At 41.2% G+C, this 26,170-nt stretch overlaps 1 protein-coding gene across 2 annotated transcripts in view; it reads left to right on the plus strand.

Moving 5' to 3' along the window:
* SLC6A9 (solute carrier family 6 member 9) overlaps nt 1-26,170 on the plus strand; it is a 74,221-nt gene that overhangs the window by 22,917 nt on the left and 25,134 nt on the right. The window contains exon 1 of one of the 2 annotated variants that reach the window (XM_060773354.2): nt 11,923-12,078. The exons of the other annotated variant lie outside the window; for it this stretch is intronic. Coding sequence (XP_060629337.2) covers nt 12,043-12,078 — 36 coding nt within the window. The 5' untranslated portion in view covers nt 11,923-12,042. Of the gene's footprint in view, nt 1-11,922; nt 12,079-26,170 lie in introns of those variants that run through there. 2 annotated transcript variants of the gene reach the window in all.

Consider the following 26,170-nt stretch of genomic DNA (forward strand, 5'->3'; position numbering starts at 1 on the left):
TTCTGTTTCTCTCTGTGTTTGTTTGTGTTTGGACAGATGTTCAGAAAGATCCCTCCAAAGAGAGAAAGACTGCTGTTTTTCTGATGGCCTGGCTCCAAGTCTGGAAATACCTCCACAGGAGGAAAAATAGCTGCCCAGAAGAGACAGTTTCAGGAAGGAAAGGGGAAAAGTTTAATAGTCCCTCCTCCCTTCTCTCCTGCTCTAATTTTAAGTGGCCCCATCACCCAGCCATATAGAAAAAGGGCACAATTTGAAAAGCAACACTTTGCGGTACATTTTCATGATACTTGATTTAGTATAGTTTTTAAAATTTATTTCATGACTGCTTCTATTACTTTCACTTTTTTCTTGAGCAGCCTTTGTTTCATTATTTGAAATCACTCTTTTCGTGTGAGCTATGGAAAGAGTTCTTACCAACCAGAATAAACTATAATTGTCCCAATCCAATTGCTAGTTCCAACTAAAAGGGATCTAAAGTAAAAGTAAAGGTTTCCCCTTGACATTAAGTCTAGTTGTGTCTGACTCTAGGAGGTTCTGCCCATCTCCATTTCTAAGCCAAAGAGCCAGTGTTGTCCATAGACCCCTCCAAGGTCATGTGGCCGGCATGACCGTATGGAGTGCCGTTACCTTCCCGCAGAAGCAGTACCTATTGATCAACTCACATTTGTATGTTTTTGAACTGCTAGGTTGACAGAAGCTGGGGCTAACAGCGGGAGCTCACCCTGCTCTTGGGATTTGAACTACTGACCAGTTCAAATCCCAAGAGCAGCAGCTCAGTGGTTTAACTCGCTGCACCATCAGGGATCTAGTGAACCAATAAAACTTAAAGCATTTTCATTGATTCAGTGGGTGTACTCAATAAACTAGGAATTGGATTTAGGCCAGTACATACATTTAGCATAGTACCATGCTTCAGAATGCTGGGAGAATATTTGGAATTAATTGAAGAGATTAACTGAGATTAATTTTTAAATCAGAAAACTATATTGTCTTCACAGAGATGAATAGACTCAGGTTCAAATACTACTGGTTTTCGTAGGGTTTTGTGGAGTTTTTCAGATAACGCCCATCTGACTCAATTCCACTATACAATAGTGACAACCATCTTGGGGCTAAGAATCAAAGTAAAATTTCGCTGGTTTGTTGTCTTATATGCTAAATGCAGAGGCCCCAAATGAATGACAGAGGAACTCTCAACTTGTTCCTTTGACCCAAGCATGGGAAAACTTGGGCTCTCCAGGTGTTTTGGACTTCAACTCCCACAATTCCTAACAGCCACAGGCCCCTTCCTTTTCCCCCTCAGCCGCTTAAGCTAACCTAAATATAACCTAATTTTACCACAAAAACTTTTGGGTTTTTTATCACAAAAAAACTACTAAAGAAAGGGCTGGAAAACCTGGCTTATACTCGAGTATATATGGTAATTGTATAAAAAAATAGTACAAAAGAGCTCCGTCATTGCAGTTACATCTGATGACAATAGAATATTTATATTCCTATCTTTCCATTTTTAAACAGACATTATTCTGCATGTTTTCCCTACCCATCAAGGGGTGACATGGGTTATTTCTGGAATAAAAACAGTCATAGTTATCTATGACCATCCTGATGTTTGACCCTGGCTTTGTGTAATAAGTTATATCTTGAGCATGTGGGATCCATTTTTAGCCACTATTCTATCATCTATTGATTTTTCCAGCTATTGCAGAGAGAAAGGGACTACCTAATTGATGGTCACCATCATTTCTTGTAAAGCCGAGTTCTGTGAAATTCTTAGTACGTTTTGGGTGAAATCTGTGACCCTTTCTTGGAAGTCCCACTGAACACTAGGGAACTGCTGTGTAAACATGCAGAGAATTAGGCTACATTAATCATTCTAGGATACTTTTGCAAAATGTGTAAACTTTACCATAGCAATGGAACATCATTGTATAGAAATTGAATAAAGGTTGGGACTTTCCAGTCCATCATTGTTCAGCAGAGGTATACACCTACAAGGGAGCTCTGACTGCCAAGCCTGTTGATAGATTTCTATTTGTTTCTTCCCACAGTTGCCTCTTATTTTGCATTGTTGGTTGTGAGGTGAAAGTCTAGTTACCTACTGTTTGATTTTGACCATTGCTCAGGAATGCTGTGTCCTGGTTGGTATAAGGCAGGGATGTACAATTCCAGTGGGTTCAGAGAAAATAGGTATGTACTTCCAAAAATCCTATCCAGAAGTGGTCAGATGTCTGAACAATTCACTTGTAAAAATAACTCTTTTGAAAAACAGTTATTTTTACATGTTAATTGTGGTGTTGTGCAACCTGTTTAAAAAACTACATTGGCTTTCTAAAGTTTCTCAGAAAGAGAATTCACTGTTGTTATAGAGAAAGCAGTCAGGGATGTCTGAAATAGACAAGGGCCACAAAAACAGTTTTTGGGGAATTGCATGTACCTCCAAGATTATGCTTTGCCTACTCTTGACTTAGGGTTTTTGTGCTGCCGTCATACTGCTCACGTCTTTGTTAAAATGGGATCAGAAATGAAAGCTCTTCTTTGCGGTGAGTGACTGTGTTGACAGGAAACCTCCCAGATTTCATCAGTAGCTGCTGTTTTTGCAGTTCCTGTGTTGTGTAAGTTTATTCACTTATTTCAATGGGTTTGTGGCACCTGTGGTAGAGAAAAGCTGGTTCTTGAAGGATGAAATGGGTGAATATTCACTGCTAAATATCTTAAGCAATTTATTGTCCATGTTTTATTTTAATTGCTTGTATTGTTGTTATTATTGCTTGTATTGTTGTATTTGGGTTCGGCCTCAAGTAAGCCGCACCGAGTCCCTTGGGAGATGGTAGCGGGGTAAAAATAAAGACTATTATTATTATTATTATTATTATTATTATTATTATATTCAGTGATAGATTTAATTCCACTAAAATTGCGGAGTAGTTTTATGCTGACGGTATTCCATTATTTTTGCTTGGTTCCCTATTGATCAACTCACATTTGCTTGGTTCCATATTGGTCAACTCAGGTGTTTTGGCCTACAACTCCCAGGAATCCCAGTCAGTTTACCAGCTGTTAGGATTTCTGGGAGTTGAAGTCCAAAAACATCTGGGGACCCCAGGTTGAGAACTACTGGACAAGATCTTTCCTAGTGATCTTGGTGAAGTTATGACCTGATTTTTAGTTCACTGCAGTCATTTGCTTTCCCACCCCACTCATATATATATGCTTTTTAAAAGTTTAATTTATTAATTGATTTATTATTATAAGGGTTGCGCTCTGCATTTTCATGCATTATTTGTCTATTAAAATGTTAATTTGAATTGGAGCCAATGTGGTATAATGGTTTGAGTGTTGGACTAGGACAGTGGGAGACCAGGACCTGAGACCTTATTCAGCCATGAAAGCCCAATGGTTTATTTATTTATTTATTTATTTTCACATCAGGAGCAACTTGCGAAACTGCAAGTCGCTTCTGGTGTGAGAGAATTGACTGTCTGCAAGGATGTTGCCCAGGGGATGCCCAGATGTTTGATGTTTTACCATCCTTGTGGGAGGCTTCTCTCATGTCCCCCCTTGAGGAGCTGGAGCTGACAGAGGTAGCTCATTTGAGCTCTCCCCGGATTTGAACCTGCAACCTGCCAGTCTTCAGTCCTGCCGGCACAAGGGTTTAACCAATTGTGCCACCGGGAGCTCCCAATAAGTGAACTTGAACATCAACGAAATGCAAAGGTAACACTCCTCTGAACAAATTCTGCAAAGAAAACCCCGTGATAGGGTTTCCATAAGTTAGAAATGACTTGAAAGCAGGCAATATACCAACTGTAGTCTAAAAATGAATAGGATACGGTCTTTTAGGAGGAGCCTGAAAACGTGGTTGTTCCAGTGTGCCTTCCCAAAATAAGGAATCTCCCAGCAATATGTCCTTAAATGCACATTTAAGATTAATGATCTAGGATTGTCTGCACGCCCCATCCCTCTCCGAAAACTCTACCCTAGTCATATTTCATCTGTTCATGCTCAGCATTATCTTTAAATTTTTAATTATTACATTTGGCCCAGCCATAGGTTTTTAAAATGTCGTTGTGTTACTGTTAATGTTTATTGCTTATTTTTTGTTATGAGTTTTATTTTATTGTTTGTATTACTGTTGCTATTCTTATTATTATTGATGTATTGTGGGCTTGGCCTCATGTAAACCGCACCAAGTCCCTTGGGGAAATGGTAGCGGGGTATAAATAAAGTATTATTATTATTATTATATGTATATAATGTATAATTAGATATATTAGCACATGGTGAACTAAACCAGAATTCTCTTGGTGTTTTACACAGATCAATAGAATAGAATGGAACTTGTTACTTAACACTTATGTAAGTTCAATTCCAGGGTCAGTTCTAGCTGAGACTAACATTGGATTCAGCTATAGTGAATATGTGTGGAGTCATATTATTATCATATACAGGTGCAAACCTATCTTACACCCATATGTGTCTTCTTCTGCTCTATTTGGAGTCTTAATATTTTCTTCCATCTTCTGCAATGACTAAACACACTCTTTCTTATCTCATTGTTCAGCCACTATAGGCCTTCCCTGACAGCCATTCAGTGGGTGATGAAGGGAGGGGCAGAGCGGGGTCTGGATGTGTTGTGTGGCCACACACAAACTTATGGCATTATTTACTGAGAGTTCTTGAGAAAACCAGCAAATAACTGCAGAAGTCATCAATCTGTGGTTTGGCTATAACAGTGGTTCTCAATCTATGGTGTTTTGACCTACAACTCCCAGAAATCCCAGCCAGTTTACCAGCCATTGGGATTTCTGGGAGTTGAAGGCCAAAACATTTGGGGATCCACGGGTTGAGAACCACTGGGCTATAGGGGCATAGGGTGACACTTCTCTGATTCTCCCCTTCCATTGATCTCCACCAACCACCAGATGGTTTTAGCAGCTAAATGGTGAACTTTTTGGATTTGAGGGAAGACATGTGGCATAGTTTCTTCTGCAAAAGGTTTATACTTGGCTGTGCCCTATAGGATCCAAGCCTTTGTATATTTATTTCTGCATGAAACACATTTTGGTTACTAACTTAAAAACTGTCAGTAAAATAACAATGTAAGAATCATATTAGTAGCATTGAAATTACTAAACAAAATTGTGGAATGGTGGGATAGAGAGTCACAGAAAAGTAGATGAAAGGCTGAGCAGTACAAAAGCTGCTTTTAAAAGGCAACAGAAAGCATAAAGAGACAGCAAATTGAATCCTCCAGGAAAGGGAATTGCACATGAACTGCTGCAACAAGAAAGGCCTTTTCTCTTGTTTCCATCCAGCACTGAAGAAAAAAGAGGACATGACAAATGGACTCTCACTCTTGACAAAGTGTCCCAGCATGGTTATACAGGAGTCAGGAAAGGAGGACTTGTGGGTAGCTTCATCCCAAAACCATTTAGGTCAGCTTAAAGCTAATAATCAGTCCTTTGGGTTGTACGTGGAAGCAAGCTAGCAGCTCTTGTAGTTGATTCAGGAGAGAAGTTATATGAGCCTCCCCATATTCCATGGGCCACGACTGCTCTGATTTAACCTCGGTCCTGCAATTTGAAAAGGTTGAGGGTTCTGGACACCCCACAAGGGCAGCTCCAGCATGACATTAATTCAGTCTAAGGTGTAATTAAGGTGTGTGAGAGTGTGGTCCCTTTCCTTTCCATTCTTGTCTGGAAAATCTCATGTTTTTGACTTGGAGCCAAGACTTGTTCCTTGTGTCCTGAAAAGACACTAAGTACCTAAGAATTTCAGGGAAGGTCCAGGCCTGCCCTCCACCCACTCTGGATATCCCTCCAAGGACTACATGTCCCTTAAAGCTGAGCCATACGGAGTTGTCAGGAACACTGTCCTACTGTAAGGGGAGAGCATGACAGAGATTGGGGACAGAAAGAGCCAGTATGCTTTATTTCTAACCTCAAAGCCTGGAAAAATACAGCGATAAGAGTTTAATTTGTTCCATGACCAAGCCCTTAACTCAAATCGCACTTATCTCAAAGTGAATTTTCCCATTGAAATGCTATTAATCCATTTCAGGACCCCACCCCACCCCCCACTGTTTTTTTTTCTTATGCGTTTTAAAATAAGAAAATGTACTTTATAATTAACAAATAATGTATACATGCACATTTACATGAAACAATACAAAAGAAAGATCAACTTTAAAAGTTTAAAACTTTAAAAGTTGTGGCAAGGAAGCACAAAAAAAAGTGAAAAGACAGGAGCATCATTTTCTTCATTCTATGGTCATTCCAGCCTCCCTCCCTCTCTTGCTCTCTTTCCCTCTCTCTCTTCATGAAGCCAAACATACCAGGAATAACATCTGCACAAAAGCAATCAACCCAAAGTTCCTCAAAGTGAATAAGAGGAAAACGGACTGCAATCTCCCAAAGTGGACAAGAGCACAAGGTACTGAGGCTGCTCCCTTTAAGTCCTAAAGCTCTGTACTCTCATGCTATCTCTCCCTCTGGCGCTAACACTTAACTCAAAATGCTGCTTGTATGTCAAAGCAAAAACTGGGCTGAGCAACAGCTCTTAACTCAAACTCTTTTAAGTTGGGATGCTCTTAAGTTCAGGTTTCACTGTATCAGAACACATTATACAGGAGTCTGTCTGCAAGTATCTTGTTGCCAAAACAGTGGTCAGTAGGAGCGAACATGGGTTTGTCAAGATCAAATCCTTACCATTTTAAAACTTGGAATGGTGTGGGTGTCATTTATCTGGCTTTCAGCAAAGCATTTGATGAAGTCCCCCATAATGTTTTCAGTAGAGAACTAACTATGGAATAGTTCCAGCCATTCCAGTGTTTTTGGATCATAGAGAATAGCATTGTTGATACTATGTGACACAGATCTACACATCCTGATTCCCATCTTATGTGTGCTTCCAAGAGAAAGAGGGGAAGTTACCACAAATGGTCCCAAACCCAGTGTATGCTATTAATGGTACAAAAGACTATGTTTGAAATCAGTTGTATATCATTTTCCTGCTTTAGATTTCTTATTCTTTCTGTTGGTAATGCTTTAAGGCAGAATGAATGGAATGTCAGTTTTGCTATTTTGGGGAAATGACTTGAGCTTCCTGTTCAGTTCAAAGTTTTCTAACTAGAGTGAACATTTTCTAGGTTGCCCCATTCAGACCACTGAGATGTACAGATATGCTCTTTCTATGGATTGGTCATGGGCAGACCATATAACAGAATGCTGTCTCCAAGATACAGACCTCTTATCACTTTGCAGTTTGGTGGTAGGGATATATTGGATTTCAGAAATACATTTTCCCTCACTCGCCTTTTCACTTTTCATCCCAAAGCATTTTCATTCTGCTGACGACTTGCTCCTTTCAAGTTATGATACCGTGCATAAGATGACGGATGCATCCCATTTGGCATTTGCTGCTGCTTTAGTTGACACTCCTCTTGCTGCTGAATCTGTTTAGCTCCACCTTCTGGTTGAATCAGCATCTGTTGCTAATATGCCCCTTACTCTGCCTTTCCTGCATCAGTGGTGGCAAGTAGGCATAGTGGAACAGCGTGCTGGTTGTCAGCTAGCATTGCATGCTGATTGCCCCCACATGTGGCAGCAAGTGGCAGTTCATCCCTGGACCATCTCCCATCTATGTGTAACTATGGCAGACTCCAGACACCATCTGGTCTCCGCCCCCCTCTCCCTTCTCCACTCTTCCTCTGCCATGTTCTGCTGTCTCATTCACGCCTCATTGGGCACCTTGGACGTTGATGCTCAGGAAACAGCTGGGGCGCTTGGAGCCATAGGAGTTAGAGAGGCTTAGCATTCTGTCTGAAGCTATAGTAGGGACAAGAGCATCCCAAAAGGACAGAGCAGGCAGCAGTGGGACCGAAAGCATGACAAAAACCCAAGTTCTTAGTTCTCCTAGAAGGAACCATATTGGCATGGATGGACAGGAACATAGAATATTTCATGGTCTGTTTTCATTTACCCTCTTATCCATTTACTTACTGTTATCGCCATATGGTCTAGTCAGTGCCCGTTGACCTCATAAATGGTTCCAATGGAGAGAGCTGTGATGATGTCAAGAGAAAGGGAGAGCAGCAGGAGGAGGCAGCTTGTGATCCCCGGAGGGAAACCAACCTGGGATGGCTCGATGGGATCACACGTCATTGAGAAACAAACTCCCCTTCACACTTCAAAAACTGTGGGGATTGTACTTCATGCTCATCTTTGTTTTTGCCCATCAGGGCTGTGTGTCACTAAGGATGGTGGCATGGGATGTTAGAATGGAGGAGACACTATGCTTGTACAACCAGTTTTGGTTCACTCATTCAAAGTCTCTGATCCAAAACTTGCTAAGGAGGAGGCATTATTTGAACACTGGAGCTTAGGGAGCCCTTGACAGACCTTTACATAAAGGCAGGATTGTATCCTGCCTTTTGATATTGCTGTATTGTGAGTCAGGAAGTTTGGATTGGAATAAAAAAGATTTAGGCAAGATTAAGCAGGAGACGTGGTTATGTTGATTAGTCCTTGTCAGTCTTGGAAACTGATTTTTTTCCAAGTCAGATCATACATCCATCTAGTTAAGTGTTGTTTACACTGATTGACAATGACTGTTCAAGGATTCAAAAAAGAGCCTTTCTCAGTGCTACATGAAGATGCCAAGGATTGAACTTGGGATCATTGGCATGCAAAGCATGTTCTCTGCCACTGAGCTATACCTCTGGGAGAAGGAGAAGCCATGAGCCCACTGTCTGTCTTCCCCACCCCCTGTGACCAATATGTGCCTTGTCATTGTTATCAACATGCCCCAGATTACATCCAAAGCTGGCTCTCCCTTGCTCCGTCTGCCCAGCAGGCACACATGTTATCAACATGCCCCAGATCCAAAGATGATGGCAAGAAAAGGTGTTTCAAGTGTTTTCAACTCCAGGTCTCTAGTGTTTATCAACAGCTGGGGTATTGTAGTACCTTGAGCATTAGACTAGGACTGTGGGAGCTGTTCAGCAGTGGAACTCACTACCCAGAGTGTGGTGGAGGCTCCTTCCTTGGAGGCTTTTAAACATCTGTCAGGGTGTTTTGAATGCAATTTTCCTGCTTCTTGGCCCATGAGGTCTCTTCCAACTCTATGATTCTATGACTCTGGGCCCCAGAATTCAAATCTTTGTTCAGCCCACAAAAACCCACTGGTGACTATAGATAACTCATACTCTATCAATCTCAGCCACTCCCCCTTTGAACTAAAGTTGCCAAGAAACTCCTGTGATAGGTTTGTCTTAGGGTTGATATAAATCAGAAACAACTAAAAGGCATATAGCAGCAACAGCTTTAGTGTTTACATCCCTACACGAGGTTGGGTCCCAACCAGGTCATAGTGCTATATGCAAATACACTCCCGAGTGGCCTCTTCCTTGCACGAGCCTTGTCAATGGTTGGACTTTTCAGGATGCCCTGCAACAGGTGCATGCAGACAGAAGTCCCAGAGTGGCCAAGGGTGCATCAGGCCAAGACTGAAATAGCTGCATGGGGAGGGGGTTATGGGAGCACTGTGAATGAGCTGTTATGAAATCAGATCAAGCTCCAAGATTCCCGCCTCAGCAGAATCCAGCAAGGCTGTAAGCCTCTGACTGTGCCAGATATTCCAGCTTCCAAGGAGTTTACAGTAGGCTGCACACATAGGAGTAGCTTCCACTGATGATGGAAAGGACTAGGTTAGAGAGCAGCTCTTTCAAAGCCCAAGCAGAGAGGAAAACATAGCAGTTTTTCTTGTCCACCTCTTGTCCAGGCACAGTGGGGTCTTAGGCCTTTCTAAAAGGAACGCACACACTCATGCCAGTTAATTGAGAAGGAGGGGCTCCCAACAGCTGGATGCTGCTAATGAGGCCTCATTAGGATAAGGTCATGTTGAGCTGGCTCTTTCACCGTCGTTGTGTGCCTGCTGGGCAGACGGAGCAAGGGAGAGCCAGCTTTGGATGTAACATGGACCAAGAGGTTTCAGTTGTGGCTGTAGGCCTGCATCCCAAAGAGTTCTCGTTTTCTCAGTTTCATCTTCCAGTTGGCATTAGTGACAGCAAACTCTTTTTACATATCTGCATTGTTATAGTTGTGTCAGAATACTGGAAGCTGTTTTATATTTTGTTCACTGGTCTGTCTAGTCTAGAGGTAGTCCAATCCTTAATAAATCTGGGACCGTCTGCATGCAAAATATATGTATTACAGAGTTAAGCAATCCCACAGGATTGGGTAATCCTTAGTTTTATTTCTCACAACTGTTCCTGGTGGAAGTTTAAATTTCCGCCCTTTCCACCCTCCCCCACTCCCCTCGAACAGCTCTGCCCCTGGTCTATATTAAGGTTTGAGTCAAGGATACACAAACACAGAGTGGTGTTCCCATTATGGTGTAGTACAATGTCAGTAAAGGTAACATTACTGTAAAGGTAACTAGACATTAAGTCTAGTTGTGTCTGATACTGAGGTGTGGGGCTCATCTCAATTTCTAAGCCGTCATCGTCCATAGACACCTCCAAGGTCATGTGACTGGCATGACTGCATGGAGCGCCGTTACCTTCCTGCCTGAGCGGTTCCTATTCATCTACTCACATTAGCATGTTTTCGAACTGTTAGGTTCGAAGAAGCTGGAGCTAACAGCAGGAGCTCACTCCGCTCCCCGGATTCAAACCACTGACCTTTCAGTCAGCAAGTTCAGCAGCTCATCGGTTTAACCCGCTGCACCACCTGGGGCTCCTAGTACAATGACAAAAATGACAAAATCAAGATTTGCTTTTGGGATTTAAAAAAAAAATCAAGTTGTGGATGGTGAATCCATTGATGCAGAATCCATGGATACAGAGGATCACATTTTAATGGAAGCTATAGCATAGATGGAAAGCATACATTTGCACCCAAAAAAATACAGGTGAAATTCTTGGCACCTCCTGCCTGAAGCCCTATCTGGAAAAACCCTGTCTCGGCTTCTCGAGAAGAACAGACAAGGAAGGCTAAGCAAAGTGGACATCTGGTTTAATATAGCCACACAGCTTAATTGTGTTCTGTCTCAGTGGAAATTGAATTTGTGGACACAATTTAGAAGGAATGAGATAGATGCTTCAATATAAGGATATGCCAGTGTTTCTCAAGCCTGTTCCTTAGATATCAAATGGGATATGCATGCACACTGGAGACAAATTCTCATGTGGCTTCGTGTGTTCTCAGCATATGGTTTGTATGGGCCCAAAGAGTGGCCAAAGGGTAGTCCTCTCTCTGGTAGACTCTGTGATCTTAAAATCTGGTTTAAACATAAAGAGCCATAAGAAGGGAACAGGAGATCATGGAGTTTTCTCAGACTGAGATAGCATACAGGTTAGCTGGTTATAGTGTTTCTCACTGTGAGAATAAGTATTGTTTTGTTTCCAAGAATTATTTCAAAACCTACATTGATTTGTATACATTAGCCTATGTAAATTACTTTCCACCCTCAATTTTTTAGCAGTGACCAGCCTGCCTAGCCTTGCTGGACCTAGCTCCATTAGCCAGGAAATATGTGGCTTTGGGTTATATCATGTGTGCATGTGTCCATCAGATTGAGGAGAAAATATAGATTCCCATCCTGCAGCATCTTTGCTTTGACATTTAAGTAAAAAATTGAAACACAAAGAGATTCAGTGATGGGTGTCCCAAATAATGCTTACTTTAGCTTCATGAGTTAGCACTCTCAGGGCAAAGAGGTTTCCAAAGAGTAAGAATTCATAATGGAGTAAGATGGGGAGGAGAAAGATGGGGGAGGAAGACAATGAAGAAAGAGGAGGAGGAGGAAGAAAAATGAACAATGTAGCTGGATATAGAGTGTGGATGGGTACTGGATAGGGCGGCGCTGGGCACTGGGCAGGCGGGGACAGCGTGGTGCTGAAAGAACTGAGCTGAAAGTAATGCCAAGTTCATGAACAAGAGGCAAGCAAATTATCGCTCTAGTAGCAGCAGGGCTGGATGTGAAGGAGGCAGCAAACAGTGGAGGCAGCGATTCTAGCAGCACCTCAAGATAGAAGGAATGAGCAGCCAAGGTGTTTCCTGTCCGCAAGAGCAGGTCAGTGGGTAAACTTTCCTAAAGTCCCAAATGGGACAGGGAACACTTTTCTGGTGGGGAGGAAGGACTGGCGACTGTCTTCTGTGCATGGGGCCATAAAGCCGAACACCCAGCAAGAAGGGAACTGGTGCCACTGCTGCTGTAGCTGCCACAGCAAACCAACAAGGGGGAGAAAGGGGAGAAGTTAATGCCGGAGGCTCAGTCAAAGCCGGTAACCGTACTCTCTCAAAGCCTCTTTGTGCTGGCTCCCAGGGAGACAGCGGCAAGAGGTAAGGAATTGCCAGGCTCAATGTGGCTCATGCATCCCCTGCCAGGCTGTTTGTCATGAGGGCGGGAGAGGCATAAAGCAGTTTGGGGGCTCCGGCACATAAACAGACTAGGGAGAGGTTGCTGTGCCACATGCTTCCTGAAGCCAGGAGGTTGGCATTTCAAAGTCAGATATGTATATAGGTGTAAGAGGACACCTTTTAAAGTTGGTACTAGTAATGTATTTCACTCTTGTGGGCTTCCTTTACTTCACGGTTGTTATAAGACTCACTAACTCAGGAAAAATTACTTTATTGGACTAAAGCTCTCACAATCCCATGCTGGTTGGGGATTCTGGGACCTGTGGTACTAAAAGGTGATTTTTGCCAAGTTTTGGTACTCTCTGACATTAGCAGGGATTGTTCTTGTGTTGACTGGAAGTAGCAAGTGAACACAACCATAATTCACATTCCACACTTTTGGATTCCTTGTGATAGCGTTATATTCATGATTTATGTTTACAGGGATATGGAACCTGTCATGTTCCCTCTTCTCCAATAGAGAGAGCCAGAGAACAGCAAAAGTAAATTGTAAGGTGGTAGTGGGATCTAAAATGAAATGAATGAATTTATTATAGCAACAGGTCAAGGAGTTCATTCCTGCCAACATTCCTATACTCACTCCTGCCAAAAAAATCTCTTTACAAGTTCCTAGAAATCGTCTACTTCGAAGGCTATTTTTCAGTTCTGCTTTATAAACGTAAGCACCCCCTCTTCTCAACCATGTCCTCTTTTAAGGTTGGCTGTTTTTGCCAGTTTGACATTTGGATGAATCCGAAGAAGAAAATGCAAGAGATTGGAAATGGATTGTGATATGACTGAACTCTGTCTGTTCACAGTTTTCAGCAGCCAAAGGAATCAACAACAACAATATTTATTCCGGTCCATAGACCCATCAGTAAAACCAACAGTCATTAGAAATTCTCCCAACTCAGGAGAAGTCCATTGTACAAGATACATCTACATGGTTTCAAGTAATACCCCTATCAGCCCAAGGAACCATAGTATCTTTGAAATAATTATCATAACCATGTTCAAGAAACTATGGAAATTGAATCCCTCAAAAGCAATTTGCCAAAGTTTTGATTATGTTGGCTGCACTCTACACATATGAGTTCAAGATCTCTTGGCCTTGACAATAAATTTCTAAGATGAAATGATAACTCTACCATCTCCCATCTTCATTTTATGTTTTAATGTTTGCATGATATGTCAGGAGTGTGTGTGAATTTTTCCCCAAAATCCGGATACAGTGAGAGGCACAAGGATGGCTTCTCCTTCTGTTTTTTTTTTAAAGTGCTAAACAACTGTAAAAGGAAAGTGAAATGAACATCTTAAGAAATGATTAAAATCAGGATACAATACTCCATATCCTATTAGTGGTCTCAACTACATTAAATCCAATGTTCCATACCCTATTAGTGGTTCCAAATACACTCAATTTTTGTGATGTGACTTTAAATATTTTTTATGTTTTAACTTGAATTGTTTCCATATTAATGTTGTTTAATACTGTTTTAATATTTGTATATTTTAAGATGTAGTGAAATGTTTTTAGTTGTGAGCTGCTTTGGAGAGGAAAAGTGAACAAAATAAATAAATACATACATCAAGTCAGTGGATTTTTTATAAATGCAAGCATACTATTTAAGACCAGTCTTAAAGGGCCTTCTTTTATGAAAACTACCAAAAGTGCTCTCACATATTGCTGGATGAAAATATGGCTCTCTCTCTCTCTCTTTTGAATCCTAGTAGGATATGGGGGGTGGGACTGGGGGGGAAATTAGAACTCCATTGCATTGACATCCCATCGTTCCGCTTTACAAATAGGACAGTAATATATTTTTCAAAGAATGAAAGTGATCGTTTAGTGGGTTCTGGAGCAACAGTTTTTCTACACAGGCATTCTATCAACTCACACAGCTTCACCAACTGCCTAATTTTTTTCTATTAGGAATGCTAACATCTTCTTTAGATTTGCATCTTTCATGGCTTTCCTTTTTCTTTCTCTTTCCTTCCTCCCCTTTTTTGCTTTCTTGCACAGGCAATCTGTCAATTTACATTGCTTCGCCAATTGCCTAAAAGAGATGCTAATCTCTTCTTTAAATTTGCATGGTTCTTTCCTCCCCCCCCCCCCCTTTATTTTATTTTATTTATTTATTTTGGTAGAACTCTTCAACACTCTGAAAATATTTGTTTATTATTTAATGGACTGTTAAGCACTTAAACCAGGCATGGGCAAGCTTCGCTCCCTCCAGGTGTTTTGGACTTCAACTCCCACAATTCCTAAGAGCCGGTAGGCTGCTAGGAATTGTGGGAGTTGAAGTCCAAAAAACCTGGAGGGCTGAAGTTTGCCCATACCTGAGTTAAACTATAAGTGAGAGACTGAACAAACTCCAGTCTGATGAAGCCCAGCCTTTACTGTGAGTGACAATGGTGGATGCTGTTAACGACCCCACTTCCTTCTGACCATTGCTGCTACTCTAAAGGTTTTTGGTGTCCTGCAGGGAAAGTTTCCAGCATCTCAGCTCACTAATGATTGTGCCACACCTGGGGTCGGGTATCTTGAAAAAGAGTCCAAACTTCCAAGATTTCCTTACCTGGATTGCAGAGCCATTCTCTCAATAGCTTGTAGAAGATGAAAGTGAAAACCTTTTTTAAAAAGAGAAAGAAAGAAAGCAAACAAAGTATTTCTATATCTGGCTTTTGTCTGTGGTTTTAAGATTTGTGTGTGTGTGACACACTGAAATACCAAGTGGTTTTCCCAGTTCCTTCCTCTGAAATATATCCTTATTTGGTTATTTATTTATTTAGAACATTTATACCCCGCGCTTATCGACCTCTGAGGCAGGCTCTCCATCCAAGTACTAAAAAGGGTTGACTTCGCTTAGTTTCCAAGAGGAAACAGGATCTGGTACCTTTAGGATATTTATGTCTTATTGGTATTTATCTGTTAGTTTGAAAGGAGCCCCGGGTGACACATCGGGTTAAACCACCGAGCTGCTGAACTTGCTGACTGAAAGTTTGGCAGTTTGAATCTGGGGAGTGGGCTGAGCTCCCGCTGTTAGCCCCAGCTTCTGCCAACTTAGCAGTTCGAAAACATGCAAATGTGAGTAGATCAATAGATACTGCGTTAGTGGGAAGGTAACGACGCTCCATGCAGTCATTTTGGCCACATAACCTTGACAATGCCGGCTCTTCGGCTTAGAAATGGAGATGAGCACCACCCCTCAGAGTCAGACATGACTAGACTTAATGTCAGGGGAGACCTTTACCTTCGCTTTAAAGGAAGGGAGATTAAACATATTTAGGGTTGTATTAAAGTTGTTAAGGAACTTTAAGGTGGACATACACTAAAGGCAGACAGCATCATGCTGTTTCATAGGAGATGTAACCAGAAGCTTGTAATGCTAAAATTAATTCCACTTAATCAGCAATACAAATTGTCTTTAGAAATACACATACATAGAGAAACAAAGTTTTGAAGTTTATTTTTAAAACCCCAGAGGCAAAATACGGCCTTCTAAAAATGCTTATTGTTCCTTCAGTTTGGGGTGTGATAAGGAAAGGACCAGCATGATGGATGGAAGGAAGGGTCAGTCACTAAACTTCCTCAAGATTAAAGACTGTTATTCAGTTATTTAAAGAATCTCTTCTACAAGTTTTGCCTATACGGAATTAAATCTTGTCACTGCCTCTTTAAAAACTAGAATGACAAAATATAACAAATCCTCTACATCTGCAGTCTGCAAACCAACTGTTTGTGTAAGGATTGCAGATTGTTGGTATTTGGATTCCCCCATCCCCTTCCCTTTAGCTTTCAGAGCTCTTTGATTTTCTGTTACCATTTTTCCTGAAAGAGCCTTGGATCTGCCTTAGACAAGCTCTCGGATTTCCAGACAACTATGATGCCTTCTTTTTCCCTCTTTCCTTGTTGGGTTCTACCACTGCACAAAAGTTTCCTGCTGTCTCTTGGGTTATTGACTTTGGGAGTTGATGCTGTTCTTATTCTGGTGATGTGCCTTTGTTGACCCTATCCTGTGGTTTTGTTTTTGTTTTTTGGTGAGGTTTAGTCAGAATTGATTTGTCATTGCCTTCCTCTTAGGCCAGTATTTCCTGAACTGTGCTCCTCCAGCTGTTTTGGACTTCAACTCCCAGAAATCCCAGCCAGTTTACCAGCTGTTAGGAATTGTGAGAGCTGAAGTGCAAAACATCTGGAGGAGCACAGTTTAAGAAACTCTGTCTTAGGCTGAGAAAGTGTAATGTGGCCAAAGTCACCCAATTGTTTTCAATAGCCAAATGGGGACTTAAATCCTGAAATAGGTGCACAACTCTGGCTCTCCATTAAATTTAAGCATAGACTGAGACAGGGTGGGTTTCAGCATTTTGACAGATAGGGGTGAATAGAGGTGAGTGGAATCCACATTCATGTTTGGAAGATTCGGTTTGCTTGTTTATTTTTATCCTGCCTTTGATGGGTTGGTGCATAGATTTAATCAGGTCACATGCCCCCCCCCCCCTCTCACCAATTGCTTTCTGTAGCAATTTAAGGTTCATCCCTGGGTGCCAGATGGAGTCCAAAATGTTGTTGCAGTCAGTCGAGCAGACAAATAATTTCCCGTGTTTTGTTCTTTTCAACAAGAAAAAAAGTTTGCTAATGAGTACATACAGAGAAGGGGAGAAGTGCCGTAATTGGTGATTTATTTTCCTGTGAGATAGCTTCTTTCTTTTTGAAACATTTGAGGTGGGACTTCTGATTTGGCAAAGATAGGGCAGTTCATATGCAGTTGCTGCAGCTCCTTAAATTGTAGGGGTAGTTGCATTCCATAATGTTCTGGGAAATAGTCCTCTTTCCACTTTTTAACCAATTGCGCATCGTTGTTCAGTGCTCACCCGGGGGAATTCTGAAAATTCTGAAGACTTGAGAGTTGCCTCACTATTGCATTGATATTTCAAAATGTAGTGTTCTCCAAAGCAATGTTCTTTGAAATAGTGTACTTATGGCGGTTTGTGATAAAGGAGGGTGGACATTCCACACTTACTGCCAGGAAAATAGTACAGTGCTGTATGTATAAAAGGAACTGTCTGGGGAATATGTGGGAATTATGCATATTTCATACAAATAACTTGTCCTCCTTGACCCATACTTCCTTTGGCAAAGCCCTTCCTCAAGATGGGACATTTGATTAGGTTATGAGGACATTAGAATATGATAGTGTTAGCGGAACTGATAGATAGAAACTAGTTGAAATGGAGAGAGTAACCTTGCTATGAAACACCAGTACAGTTGAGTTGGACTTGTTACTATTCATCAGACCCCAACTGCTTATTACCAGTATTGTCTTTATTTCTTCAGATGAAGCAATAAAATCAGTGTAGTGATTTGAGCATTGGACTATGAGTCTGGAGACCCACTGGGCCATGAAAACTCACCATCTCCGCCTCAAAGGAGAACAAAAGCCAATCCTCTCTGGGTGAAATACGTTGCCAAGAAAGCCCCAATATAGGTTTTTTCTCAGGGCAGTGGTTCTCAACCTGTGGGTCCCCGAGTATTTTGACCTACAACTCCCAGAAATCCCAGCCAGTTTATCAGCTGTTAGGATTTCTAGGAGTTGAAAGCCAAAACAACTGAGGACCACATGTTGGAAACGATTTGAAAAAGTTGTTGTTGTGTGCTTTCATGTTGTTTCCAATTTATGGTGACCCAGGTTTTTTCTGACACACAGCCTATTGATTTCTTTTTGAATTATTTTCTCACAGTCCTGAAAAAGCTGAAGAAGTCATCTGGGTGGAGAGAGAAAGAGAGAGAGAGAGAGAGAGAGAGAGAGAGAGAGAGAGAGATCACTTAGGGATATCACCTGTATTCACTTGAGTCTTAATGCGCACCTCAATTTTTAAAACCCCCAAACTAAAAAAAAGTATTTACCATATTACACGAATCTAATGTGCACCCTAATTTTGGAAAGGTAATTTAGTCAAAAAAGGTGAGCATTAGATTTGAGTAAATATGGTACTTTATTTTGGCCTTTGCTGGTTGTGGGATTCTGGAAGTGTGGTTCAGAAACGACCAAGTCTGGTTGGAAGTGAAGAAACGCATATACAATATAAAACAAAAAAAATCATCATCCAAATGTCACCATGGTTGAGTTTTGAGTTTTATTCCCATTTGTTTCTACATATCTCTGTGAGAGCAGATTTACAACACTTCTTCAATTGAAAATGAAAATAAGAAACAGGTTAAACGTTGAGAGTGTCATGAGGTTGGCATTAACAAAAACTCAACCATGAATTTTGAAGCTTGTTAATGAATTATAATTTCAATCATTACATTAAATATGTTGTAAATTAACACTATTTTGAATTATATTATACTGAAAAATCTATTTTCTATGTGTTTTCATTTACTCTATTAAAAAGCTTATTTTTAATATATTCGGTCCATTTTGCCTCTATAACAGTGATTCTGAACCCATGGGTCCCCAGATTTTTTGGCCTTCAGCTCCTAGAAATCCTAACAGCTGGTAAACTGGCAGAGATTTCTGAGAGTTGTAGGCCAAAAACATCTGGGGACCCACAGGATGAGAACCATTGCTCTATAAGATGGGGTTGTGATTCGGAAAAGAAGCTTTACTATTGTCTCTTTTCTGCTTGACTCTCACAAGAAACTGGATACATGTTGAACATCCCTCATCTGAAATTCTGAAATTGTCCATGTCGATGGCTGGGATAGTGAAACGGCTGCTTTCTGCTGCTTCAATGTACATATACCTTTTGTGCATACAATTCATTTTAAATTGTGTGCGAAATTAATTTTAGACTATGTGTATAAGATGTGCATGAAACATAAATTAGTTTTATGTTTAGACTTGGAGCCCATCTCCAAGTTACCTCATTATTAATTTTGCAAGTATTCCAAAATATGGAACACTTCAGGTTCTAAGCATTTTGAATAAGAGACATTCAGCCTGTATTCAGAAATATTTTCTGAAAATCTATTTCACAACTCCTTCCCTGCTCCTAGAGCATGCTTGCGTGGGATTGACTTGCTTTACCCACAGGTGCCTCCACACCAGGCCCTTTGGTATTGAGGACATCATTTTGTCAATAGGTTGGATTTCAGTCATTTCCGTACTGATACAGACTGGGGAGCTCAACTTCTCCTCTGAACTGCTCCCATGTGGGAGAAACTTTTGTGACAGTTTGTGAAGGTCAGGTGAGGCTTCGTTCAACCCAAGAAATGAGTGAGTTAGGATCAAAAGAAGGATTTCCCTTGGCTCCTAACTCATCCCTCCTTGCCACCTGGCTCCTAGCCCAGGCCTGCTCCTCTTCTCTCCCTGCCACCATCACAAGGCCAGTATGTCCCTTGGAAGCCACTTACCGGAAGGGGCTGTGCAGCCGGCAGGAGCTTCTCAAGCATAAATCTGGAAGGTGGAAGTTTTCTTCTGGAAGGAGCCCAGTGCTCTGCGAGCTCAGCCTCAAGGCTCACCACTTGAGCCAGCAGGTGAATTAGCATAAGAAAGGTAGCACTGCCACTGAGCCCTGATGAATTAACCATGGGATACTATGCTGACTTCCTTCCCCTTCATGCCTACAGAACAGTGCATTGCCGTCGGGAGAAATCATTGGCAGGACTCTCCCTCTGTGTGATCACTTGAGTCATACCTAAAAGGGAATTTGTACCACCTTTTGTATGCAGTCTCTATTATGCATCAATGAACTTACAAGTTACGGACAAGATCGGTTCTGTAGGTTTGTTCTTAAGTTGAATTTGTATGTAAGTCAGAACTGGTACATCTTTTAAGTATAACTCGAGCCATATATATATATAAGGTTTGGATAACATAGGGAAGAGTTAACAGCCCTATTGTGTTTGTTTTGCTGTCTGTGCCCCTGTTCAGAAGATTTCACCTCACTTTCTGTCCCTGGGATACTTGGATATTGAAAATGTTGGGTTGTTGTGGAAACAAGGCTTGGTGATAAACGTTTCAGTGGAATCATCTTTTCCCCATAATAACTTATGAGAGTGAATTTCCATTCCTAGATGTAGATTTCATCTCATTTCTAGTTGTCTTGCCCTTGTTCTTAACTATAAGTCATTTGTAAGCCATATGTTTGTAACTCAGGGACTGCCCGTATTTGCACTTTTGACATCCCACCTCATCTCATCCCTGGAGTAATACCTCTGTTCCTTTGAGAGTTACTGTATCTTGTTGGTCACTTATTCATGGAGGTTTAAAGAGTAAAGACTTTTTCTTCTTGTGAATTAATAAGCATACCTGTGATTGTGGATGTTTATACAAGTCCATCAGCTCTTGCTGCTAATCCTTGCTTGCATGCGTAAAGATGTCCTCCTTTATGACCAGTTACGTGCAGGACAAGAACCTATGCTGACATCTACAATCAGATGGAATAATGTTGAGCTGAATGTAGTCTGTGCTTCCCAAAGTATCTGATGTGGAGGCCTGGTAATGTTTTTTTTCCAAAGCACCAGAGACCAGTACCATATCTAACCCCTATTGTTACAGTTGTTTTGTTGTTTCCTGAAAACCCAGCAGGGCTTACCAGCAAGTGCTCGAAGACTGACACCAGTCTAGGGCCACCACTGAGAGTAGCAGTCATCAAACCAAAAGCTTGTGATAGAAAGAGTAGGAATATACTTTACATGGAACTTCCCAGTATCTCCCACCACCTCCTGTTTACTGTAGCTGTGACTAACTTGCTTCTTGTATGGATCAAAGTACAAGGAAGGACATAGTATCTTGAACGTTTTTTATTTACTGGTTCACGGTAAAAAGTAAACTTCAGAGTACTGTCAAAGTATACTACTGTATTTAGACTGGATCTGGAGGGCCCAAGGGAGGCACTGTACTCTAAAAAAAGACATAAAGCTGTAGCCATGTGGGGACAGTAGTGGAAACAAAAGAAAATGTTAAGGAGAACAAGAGAGAGCATTCCCCTGCCCCCTATCCCCCTCCCCAACACATACACATATACACAGAGGAATGTTTGTTCGGACAGCAAGCATCTGAAAAGCTTTTATATTAAGGTAAAAGCTATGTGTCACAAGGTTCTTTCATCTGTAGCACACACATGAATAGCAGCATGACTTTCTTACATTACAAGAGGACTTTCCCTGAATGCTTCCTACTACAGATGCACAGAAGTCTCTGATGCAACTATATTATATTAGTGCCAAACATGTCTGTAGATGAATTTTGAAGCCAAAAGTAGTCAAAACTCAGGCAGCTGCTGGAAGCCTCTCCTCCCTCTAGATTTAAGAAATACTTATAAGTACGAAGTAAGACAAGAAGCTGTGCAATCATGGCTTGATTCTGGAAATTAGAGTCTGCTTGTTTGTCGTTTAAAAAATATTGTGTCATACTTATGTGTTGTATCTAGTTGAGTAAAGTTATTTTTAGTTAAAAAGTTATTCTCACTGATAACCTGGAATTGCTACTTTGCCTTGAAATGAAATGATTTTCGTAATGAGACGTTGAGGACTTGTGTTTTATTGTTTTTATTGTCTCTATTGTTTTTATATGGTTTATATTATATGTAGATGTTTTAATTATATTTTACATAGTTGGGGGCATTGAATTTTGCCGATTGTAAACCATCTTGAGTCGCCTCCAGGCTGAGAAAGGCAGTATATTAATATGGTAAATAAATAAATAAATAAATAAATTTGAAACCCCAGTAGTGATGGAGTTAGAGGCAGTTTCCAGCTCGCATATCAAGGCAGAAAATCCCACAATATCTGCTTGGAACTAGGTTATCCAAGTCCACACTCGGATAACGTGGAATTTCCTGCCTTGATATTTTGGGATATAGGCTGCGTGGAAAGGCCCTTAGAATGACGGAGAAAAATCTCCAAGATGAGATCAATGCCTTGAATGATCGCAGAATGAAACCACTGCCTTAAAAGATGGATATGTCATCTTCAATTATTAGAGTTGAGAGTTTTAATTTGAATGATGTACTCTGTGTGATTGTGGTTGATGCTTGTATTTGAAAGTATCTAACTTGACATCAGGGACTGCTCCTGGCAACAACACTTCATAACATTGCCAGGGCTGTCCTTTTATAACGTCATCAAGGGAGTCCCAAAGTGTCATGTTTGGGCCCTGAAATGTCAAGGCATGGAATAATCTCAACCTGACAACCTTAGTCAACTTGCATTTGTATGTGTACACTGCTTTTGTTTTGGCCCTAATGTCTATGAAGGCGTCACCATGGGTGACTTGGACATTTCTTGATTTGTTCTGAGAAGGTCATGCTCATGATTGTAGAAGGTTGCTGACTCGGCTCTCTGAGCAATTTCAGTTCTGAAAACATTTTTAAATTGTGTTTTAGAGGATTTTAAAACTTTTTCTTGCAAAGAACAGAATGAAAAAAATATGTGTGGCATCAAGGCAGCAGGTATATATGCATGTGTCCTAAGTTTAGCTACAGGAATGTAATTGCATCAGTTGGACGTTTTATGGTATTAGAAATGGGCGCACCTCATTAGTTGTAAGGAATATAAACTAAAGCTTAGAAAACAATGGTGATATTGTTATTGGATGTGACTTCAGGTAGTTTTCTGATTTATGGCAACCCTAAGGTGAATTTATCACAGGTTTTTCTGGGGTAGAGAGTGCAAGGCTCACCCAAGGTCACTGAGTTTCCATAGTGGAACAGGGAATCGAATCCTGGTCTCCTCTGAGTCCTCCCCCATAAATAATAATATAACCTTCTCACTAGATTGTGTTTGTTGCATGTTGTTAATTGCATAGCAAAGCACACAAATTCCTAAGCAAGGCATGATTCTCCTGGGAATCCGCAGCAGCCCCATTCTTCTCCCCAGAGCCCTGCACATGGCTCTACTCCTGGTTTCTCCCAGAAGCAGCCTGTGCACTGGGGCCTGGGGAAAGGATGAGCTGCTGCAACTTCCCAAGAGAGATTTTGTCTCAGATTATGGTTTGGAGTGTATAAGTCCCTCGGCAAACTGTTACCAGTCCCTTGCAGAGGCAATGAAATAACAAACTAGTCTAAAATTGCTTTTAAAAATATGAAATATAATATAAGGAAAAACACACTTCTATTCGAGAACTATCAGAATTTGCTTCTGGGAAGCCCTGGAGAGAAACCTTCAAATAAATGGTTTTCCATAGTGTATGTGTGTGTGTGTGCACCTGCCTTCAAGCTATCTGTAAATTTATAGTGATCCCATGAATTTCATAGGGTTTTCGTAGGCAAGGAAGGCTCAGAAGGGTTTCCTTTTTCAGAAATATAGTCAACACACCCAGTCTTGGTTGATAGTTTCCCATCCAAATACTAACCAGGGCTGACCCCTGGTTAGTATCTCTCAAGTTCAGATGGTATCTGGTGTCTTTAGGGTATTATTTACATATAGAAGAAATGAAATATAAACCCTTGATTTCACCATTACACATTTAACAAATATCAGTTCTATCATCCTTTAGGTTGAGGCCGTTATGTGCATCTGAGTGGGGAAATTCAGCAAGACAGGAATTTTATTTAAACCAGTTATTTCTGTCTGCATTAGTTTCACATGGTTTAAAAACATATCTTAAATCAGTCTGTCCTACCCTAAACAGGAAAGAGAAAGTTTGCATACTTTTCAGTCCTGCAAGATAGCAGCATATCCTATTTTAATGCCTGTAGTCTGATTCAAATTCCTATCACTTTACTTCCAGATAATAAGAGTCTAGTGCCTTGGCACCAGCCTGATATGGACACACTTTTCAAATGTCAGTACCAAATTTTTTGCCACTTTATTATGACAGCTGTCTTAGATTCTTCCAGTGGAAAATATTGACGATTTGGCAGAATGCCAAAACCTCACCTGACTTGGCAGAGAACAGATCAGCCTACTTCAAGACAGGCCAGATGGGAAATCCTTAGGCAACGGACTCTACCTTATCTTGTCTATGGAAAAATCTATGATTAAGTCATATGAATACTTAAGGAAAGACTCTAGAACTCCACAGCTCTATGACTGGGACATTGCGGCACTGAGGCGTGAATGCTGGACTATGGTGGTGGCTGATGCCCACTGGGATTGAGAGCAGAGTGGTCACAGGCAAAGATCTAGTTCACTTCTTCCTTCCAAGTTCTGAATATATCCTTATTTCTCTAATAGTTATAATCATAATAAAACTTTATTTATATCCTGCCCTATCTCCCTGTGGGGACTTAGGGCAGTTGCCAACAAACAAAGGCAAACATTCAATACCCGTGATAAAGACAATAACCATAAAATGTAAACAAAAATCACTAATAAATTAAGTTACAACACCAGACATTATATGACATGAAGTTAAAATTAAGCAGTTAAGAACTCACATTAAATTATCACAGTTTAAAAGACAGCCTAGGCAAGTATCATACCCATTCCAATTGATGTCCGTACTATGAATTTTATCCTTCGTCCTCACTATATGCTTGAGTGCATAGAAAGGGTGGCATTTTGATCTCCTTGTTCCACAGGCAGGGGGTGGCCTCTGTGAAGGTCCCCTCTCTCCTTCCAACCAACCGTGCTTGAGACAGTGGGGCCAAGAGCAGGGCCTCCTCCGCGTATTGAAAAGCCCGGCAGACTTATACAAGGAGATGTGGTTCACTAGATAGTCTGGGTTCGAACCATTTAGGGCTTTAAAGGTAATAATGAGCACTTCGTATTTAGCCCAGAAGTGAACTGGCAGCCAGTGAAGCTGCTGCAACATGGGAGTGGTTCTCTCCCTGTATGGAGCCACCGTTAGTAGTTTCATTACTGATCTCTGTACCAGTTGAAGCTTCTGAACTATCTTCAAAGTCAACCCCCATGTAGAGTGTGTTGCAGTAATCCAAACAGGATATGAGTGAGGCATGAAGAACCATGGCCAGATCTGGCGTCTCAAGGAATGGGTGCAGTTGGCGCGCAAGTTTTAATTGTGCAAAGGTGCTCCTGGCCATTGCCGACACCTGAGACTCTAAGGTCAATGATGAATCCAGGATCCACCCCCAAAGCTGTGAACCAGTGATTTCAGGGGGAGTGTAACCCATCCAGCACAGGCTGTAACCCTATAACATGATCTGCCTTGTGACTGACCAAGAGCACCTCTGTCTTGCCAGGATTCAATTTCAATTTGTTAGCCGTTATCCAATTCATCACTGATGACAGACATCGGTTTCAGACCAGAACAGCATCCTTGGCTTTTGGTGGAAAGGAGTAATAGAGTTGGGTGTCATCTGCATAAATATGGCACCGAGCTCCAAAACTCCAGATAATCTCACTTAGCGGTTCCATGTAGATATTGAACAACTTGGGGGACGAGCTAGAACTCTGTAGGACCCCACAGGCCGGGAGGGGGGTTGAACAGGAGTCCCCCAGCATCACCTTCTGGGTATAATCCGCCAAGAAGGGATGGAGCCACTGTAAAACAGTGCCGCCTAATCCCATCCCAGAAAGATGACCCAGAAGAATAACCTGGTCGATGACATTGAGCAACACCGAGAGGTCCAGGAGAACAAACACTAACACTAAGTGTGAAATGAAGAAAAGAGGCCAGCTAAACCTTGCATAAATAAATATAAACATTGTTCTAAAATGTATCCAAGAATATATTTTTTCTGTCAACCTCCATTTTTCTAATGGTTTCTACTTTGTTAGACATTTGCAGATCTCTGATTTTTTTTTTTAAATGTGGCGGCAGGGGCTGGTGAGATAGGTTTATCCACTACCCATTTTCTCTCAGTTTTGTAGTTCAAACATGAAGCGTAAAGGGCTTTGGAAGCAACTGGTATTT

The sequence above is a fragment of the Anolis sagrei genome, chromosome 4 (assembly GCF_037176765.1).
Source record: "Anolis sagrei isolate rAnoSag1 chromosome 4, rAnoSag1.mat, whole genome shotgun sequence".
NCBI classification, from domain to species: domain Eukaryota; kingdom Metazoa; phylum Chordata; class Lepidosauria; order Squamata; family Dactyloidae; genus Anolis; species Anolis sagrei.